The sequence below is a fragment of the Miscanthus floridulus genome, chromosome 17 (genome assembly GCF_019320115.1).
Source record: "Miscanthus floridulus cultivar M001 chromosome 17, ASM1932011v1, whole genome shotgun sequence".
In the NCBI taxonomy this organism is placed as follows: Eukaryota; Viridiplantae; Streptophyta; class Magnoliopsida; order Poales; family Poaceae; genus Miscanthus; species Miscanthus floridulus.
The window spans coordinates 71160671-71166918 of NC_089596.1; the positions used below are offsets into that span (position 1 = coordinate 71160671).

The 6248-nt window shown below is 45.1% G+C and overlaps 1 protein-coding gene across 5 annotated transcripts; it reads right to left on the minus strand.

The window, feature by feature from the left end:
* Window positions 1-850: 850 nt before the first annotated feature.
* Window positions 851-5994, minus strand: LOC136517852 (transcription factor TGAL5-like). Of its 5 annotated transcripts, none has more exons than XM_066511501.1 (13): window positions 5840-5994; window positions 5596-5742; window positions 5048-5163; window positions 4641-4723; window positions 4288-4506; window positions 3610-3657; window positions 3462-3521; window positions 3305-3382; window positions 3161-3206; window positions 2803-3074; window positions 2389-2628; window positions 1266-1411; window positions 851-1153 (listed from the first exon to the last, which is right to left on the minus strand). In XM_066511501.1, exons 2-13 carry the CDS (start codon window positions 5721-5723, stop codon window positions 1048-1050), a joined length of 1542 nt encoding a protein of 513 aa, XP_066367598.1. In that variant the 5' UTR covers window positions 5724-5742; window positions 5840-5994; the 3' UTR covers window positions 851-1047. The 5 variants fall into 5 exon arrangements, with proteins under 5 accessions (XP_066367598.1, XP_066367597.1, XP_066367596.1 ...); XM_066511500.1 differs by having other exon boundaries at window positions 4641-4720; window positions 5042-5163; XM_066511499.1 differs by having other exon boundaries at window positions 5042-5163.
* Window positions 5995-6248: the final 254 nt, after the last annotated feature.

Here is a 6248-nt window from a genome sequence, read left to right on the forward strand (position 1 = left end):
ATATATATATATATATATATATATATATATTAATACTTTTTTCTTTAACTTTTATTGAAGACTGAATGGTTGAGGAAAAGAGTCATACGACTTGACCAACTTAAAACAATTCGAGAGACTATAGCAGGATTTCTAAATGACCAAGTCATCAACCCCAACGGCGAGTTCTACAATGACCCGAACGAAACGTGGATGCCAAATCTGGAGGAGTGAATTGCTAAGGACATAAACAATTTATATATCAAACCTTTGTAATATATATATATATATATATATATATATATATATATATGTACGCGTATATTCGTTTGTTATTTATGTACAAAGTTCGAACGAAAACTTACGCGTGCGAAGTACACATATATATTACTATTAGCAGCGTATTCGAAAATGTATTTTAATATCAAAACTAATCATTAAATGAAAAAAGAAACCAAAAATAGAAACCAGAAAAAGGAAAAAAAAAGAGGGACATTTAGTCCCGGTTGGTGTTTCCAACCGGGACTAAAGGTCCTGCCCCGTGGCGGTCCCTAGCCACGCCTGGAGGCCCCCTTTACTCCTGGTTGGTGTTTCCAACCGGAACTAAAGGTCCCTCTTTAGTCCCGGGCGTCAAGCCAGGACTAAAAGAGGATACCTTTAGTTCCGAATTGGTGCTCCCGATTGGGAAACCGGGACTAAAGGGGTTTTTCAACCGGGAGAAAAAAGCCTTGCTACACCAGTGTAGACTCTTTCGGCCTCTCTTTGCACCGAACTTTTCAGGGCCGCTAGCGCTAACCTTTGGCTGAGTTCAAGAGCCAGCGGAACAAAGACAAGTGGAGAAAGAGAGAGTGAGACAGCAGAGAGCCTTTCTGTCCTCTTTTTTTCTAGTGATGATGATGATGCATGTTCCATTCTCGATGAATGCATGAATATGTTAATGATAGAAGAACATTACTACAATCTGTCCCCTCGATCGGGCCTCGTCCGCTCGCCAGTCGCCACCACTGACGGCGGAATCTGTACCCTAACAGCTACTACCAACCATGTCATTCATCGAACCCTGGATCATCAGAAGCCAGGGAACTGGCTGCTTTGGTGGTACGGACGGATAGCAGCTTGCTCACTCGTCCCTGTAGGGCTGACATTCTCTGCGGCGGCCGCGACGACGACGCTCCTGCCAAAGAGAAGAGTCATTTTGCCAAGACAAGATCGAGTCAATGCCAACTTGCCAAGAAGAGTGAGAGGCGTGACGTGATGCACTGAGTTCATGGAGGATTCGGCCTTACTCGCTTGGAGGGCGGGAGGCCCAGACGGAGCTGAGGACGCGGAGCCGGCGGTGATACTCGCTGATGGAGAGGAAGCACCGAGCCGTCTGGCGAGTCGTCAGGATCCGCCGCATCTGGTGCAACGTCTGCTGCCTCAGACTGTCCGCCTGCACTCCCACGTCGTCATGGGAAACGATGAACGAGGTGTCAGATGGCCATTCACGTCTCCATAAACTGACGAAGTTCCTAGCTTGGAGGGAACGCGGATGCCGGACGGACGGCTCCTCGACACGTCGCATTCAGGAGCGCAAATAATTGGCAGCTGCAGCCTGCTGCGGGCCTGTGGCCGCATCCGGTGACAGGAAAGCCCGTGCTCGTGCGCGAGACAGGCTCAAAGCTTTAGCTTACTGCTGTTGCATAGTCTAAGGACATGTTTGGTTGCTTAGCAACAAATTCTGGCCATCAAACACTCAAAATCAATGGTCTGGATTGCCGTTTGAGCATGCAAACTTGTCTGAGCAAGCAACCAAACAGACCCTAAATGTAGGGATATATATGGTCAGAAATAGGAACAGGGCAGATGTATTAGTTCATTCATAATTTTAATTTGTAGTAAGGTGGCCATCACATTCCTACTCTGGCTTTTCATAGAAAGGGATAGGTGGTCTACGAGTATACATTTAATTTGTTTTATGTGATAGTAGAAAAGAACCTTTGCTTCTGCTGGGGCCCTATTACCAATTCCTCGAGAAAGCATATCGAATATAGCCGGCACCACAAACATAGAAACGGATAGGTGCACATATATATATACAGATTGATGATGAATGGTGGAAAGTGCTAATGATGTTTATCTGCATGTTTAGAGGCTTAAGCACGCAAAGTTGACTACGTTACATTTTAAGATAATGATATGTAGCTACCTTTCTGCTATCCAGCAAGAAAGGCAACATTTATTTTACAGCTAGCGAACTGAGATCAATGTTAACATAACTTTTATGACTATAAAAATTTTATCTTCAAATAATTGTAGCCATTGCATTTATGTCTACCCATATGAAGTGCCGAACGTGGTTAGTCAAGCTACAGTGGGTTTAAGCTCGTTGCGACACCTATATGCATGGAACGAAGAGTAAAAACTGACCTGACGGTAAAAGCTCTCGAGGGTGTCGAGCCTGTGGAGTGCTAGGGCCATGAGAGCAGTGTAGTTGGCGACATTTGCACCGTCACTGAGAGGACTAGCGCCCACTGCATCCGCCAGCGACTGGTGCAGCTGCTGAAGCCCCTGCCCAAGCGCCTCCTCAGTCTGCTCCGACGACCGTTGCAGATTGTACATCCCTAGCAGCTGCGGCTCCGTAAGAGGATCAAGCTGTGGTATCAGCATCTGATCACAAACCACAGAGAAGACTCGATCAGCAATTAATGACATTGTGCTGATAAACTGTGATGTTCGTTTGGAGAAAAAGTCGGTGCTTTTCCCTGAAGAGAGAGAGAGAGAGAGAGAGAGAGAGAGAGAGATAGAGAAGAGTGCGTTTGCATGAGTTTAACACCTACATACCTTGAGGATTTCAGAAGGACGGAACCCGCCCATCCAGAGGAAGCATCGCTCAGCCGTCGTTGCCCACAAGCCAGTCATCAGGTGGAACACATCGGATCTTGCAAGCATAGCCCTCAGGTGGAACAGCTCATCGTAGTGCCGCATGCACTCTTCAACGATGGCCCCAAGGTTTGCATCAATAATTTGAGGCTGCAGCACGGCCTGGAGCTCTGTCATGTGCTTGGTGTCATCTTCTAACCACCGGGCGTACTCCATGTCAAAAATCACAGCGCCTGTAATAGTAACACATCCAAATTGAAGACCTTGAATATCAACCGGTTGGGTGGCTATGCTTTGTTCCGCTGAATGAGATGGTTACCTGAACTCAAATCTCCAGGTGCACCGCCTCCTCCCGGGAACAGACCCTGAAACCATTTTAACATTACACCAAATGGTGACACTATGCAAATACTAGATCAAATGTTCTATGTCCTGTCTCCTGAGGATTCTAGAGAATTTGGACCTGTGAACGTGCTCCATGCAGCTCTTGTTCAATTTGCTGAAGCCTAATCCGACTTGTCTCCAACTGCTGTACATAGGCCTGAAGTTGAACAATTTTTAATCTCTGTTAGATATATGGTACCAGTTGATCTAAGCATTTTCTCTACTTTGCTTTGCACCTTTTTTCTCAGCCTGCTCTTTCTTGCAGCCTCTCTGTTCTGAGCCAATCGCCTCTCAGTCTAAATTTCAGAATAATATAAGAGATTAAGAGTACGGCAAAACTGTAGTGCCATGCAAGCAATAAAACGTTAGCAAATGTTACCAAACCTTGGCATCTAACAGCTTGCCGTCTTTTCTTGTGGATCCATGCTTTCCCTGCACCAGAACACCAAAAAGGTAGCTTAGAACAGTGTACAATGCTAGTTCTATAGTAAGATACCTAATCAGCATCAAGAAAGTAAGTATATTGGAGCTCAAATCTCCTGTTGGGTGTTACTACTTATTTACTATTGCTTTTAGATAGCAGCTCTTTACCTGTTTCACCCGCCATTCCACAGTATTTCCAGCAGCTCAACGACATAAGCCATCAGAAGAGCATCTTTAACTATTTTTACTGTGTTTCCCAATGGAGGCGGAAGGGTAGTAGCATGCCCCAACCATTATTTGGTTTCTTTGTTTTTTTATTTTCCATGAATAAACCTTGACCAGATGCTTTTTGAAAAATGATATTACCTACTTTTTTTAGGGTTGATCTACTCTCCAGTCGTTCAAGAAACATACTACTTTACAACAACAACAACAACAACAACAGTGACTTCTCTATTCAAAGGCTTGTCTGCATCTCAAAACCTTCAAACCAATTTAAGCTTCCAAAAAATAGTTGTTCTAATGTCTCCTGACAATACCATATGCTCTAGTTTCATTGTAAAGCTTACTTAATTTCTCCAGAATATTTAGTTATCTATCGACTAGACAGCATAGTACCATTGTGTCACTAGCTATTACCTTGTCTTGGCCTGCTGCATGCTGCTGAAAGATTGGAGCTGTGGTTGCTGCCGCTCCGAGTCCTTGCTCGTAGTTGTAGTCATCAACGGTCACCATCAAAACCTCCTGCCGCTGCCCAGAGTCGGCCCTCATGCTCCCTGGGGACACCAAGTCGGTCTGTGGCATACTGTTCTGACCTGAGCTCGAGTCAGTGGTGCTCCCTACTGAGTGCGAGTTACCCTGCGCAGCAATTCATCAAGAGGAGCAGACAGAAGAAGGCAGTGAGCACTTAATTAACCAAGAACACCTTTGTCCGGTTTGGTCAGCAAGGAACTGTAGGGCACTGTAAATGACGAAACAGAAGCAGTGCTTACACTGTATGGCTTCTGTAGATGACTCATTGGCCATGAAGGGAAGATCTCCAGTGTGGGGGGCCTAGCTGCAAGGTATCCAGCTGCTGCATACATACAAATGGAATTAAAGGTCTTTTCAAGGCTCCATCTCCAAGAGGCAGCAAAATTGGACACACATAGAAGAGAGGAGTGAGGTGTCCGCTCTGCAGCCTGTGGGATCACACAATTTATGCTCTCCCAATCCCAACTGCATCTGGTCATGGCTAATCTGTGCTTGGCCAGGCAAAAGCCAAGTCATGCTACCCTGTGCTTATCTACTGCGGTGTTGTGGGGAGGGCAGCAAAGCAAAGAAAGAAGCCGAATCCACGGGTGGTTAAGATTTGGATTAAAGGAGAGAGGTGTAGAGAAAAAGGCAGTCTTACTCTTACACTCTGTGTCCACATCACTTCCGATCATGCCATGATCACCAGAAGTACGGGTGCCATGGATAAGGGCCTCCTCCAACTCACCAAAGTAATAAGGAGCAGCTGCAGGTTGCAACTCCCTGGACCAAGCAGTAGTGCAGCGAGTTCAGCACCAATGGCATCCATATGCAATATAAGGCAAAGCAGATAAAAGCTTAAATTTTCAAGAAGGTAAAGGCAATGACTGAAAGTGAGGGTCAGAGGTGTACAGATAAGGATGAGGGCTAAAAAGAGGAGCAGGAAGGTAAGATCACTTGCAGGATCAAGGCCTTAGGCATTAAGAAACTATTTGGTTTGTGGGAAGAGGTGTAATCCAATGAGAGGAAGCTCGGAATATATATACAGGAGAGTTTGTTATAAAGATAGTTAAAAAGAGGATATATATGGGAAACACTATTTTATAGCAACTGTGCAAAAAAGAGCTTTAGCTGTGTTGTCTTTGCATTTACTAGTAGTAGCAAGAGAGAAATAGCAGAGGGAGTGAGGGATAGAGTAGAAAGGAGAAGCAGTACAAGAAATTGGCAGGTTGTGCAGCAGAAGCACGCCTTTGGGTTCCACATGGAATTGTTTGGCTGAATGATGCAGCTCTACCATGATCACTACTTGTCATGCACCACGAACTCTCCTCGCCTTGCGCCATGAGTGTGAACAGAGCTCAACTGCAAGGGGAGATTAGTGAGCTAGCTAGGTTCACATATATACATGTGTTTGATATTATATTCAAGAGAGGACCATAGAAGGAGCATATATAAATACCACATGGTAGGCCGTTCCTTGTGTTCTTGTTTGTCTTCTCCGACAATGGTAAGTTGAATCACCCTTGTGGTTTCATACACTAGTATGCCCCAAAGAAGATCTTGTGTCCTTTAGAACATGCCCTATGAGGCTGTTTCTCTTTCTGTTTTCACAAGCTATAGAGAAAGGAGGGCCGAGGAGGAATAGGTAGAGATGTGCTGATGTGGTAGGCCATTGCCAGGATTTCTGTCTCCTACTTCTTGCAACCACCTTTCATCTCTCATTGGCTACCCTCTGACCTCTCCTCTGGGATAGCAAATACATCAGTGGGGAGATTGACATGGGAGGAGGAACGGCACAAAATCTTTTCCTAGAAAATAAAGGTTGAAATTTGGCAAGTTGCTCTAGATTTTTATCCACCTTCATATTC

Excerpts from the sequence above, each read along its gene's own strand:
- LOC136517852 (XM_066511499.1), bottom strand. The coding sequence starts at position 5,723 with ATGGCGCAAGGCGAGGAGAGTTCGTGGTGCATGACAAGTAGTGATCAT. Across the intron at positions 3,383-3,461 it reads AGAGCAGGCTGAGAAAAAAG|GCCTATGTACAGCAGTTGGA; the intron begins GTGCAAAGCAAA and ends GTTCAACTTCAG. Across the intron at positions 2,629-2,802 it reads GTCCTTCTGAAATCCTCAAG|ATGCTGATACCACAGCTTGA; the intron begins GTATGTAGGTGT and ends GTTTGTGATCAG.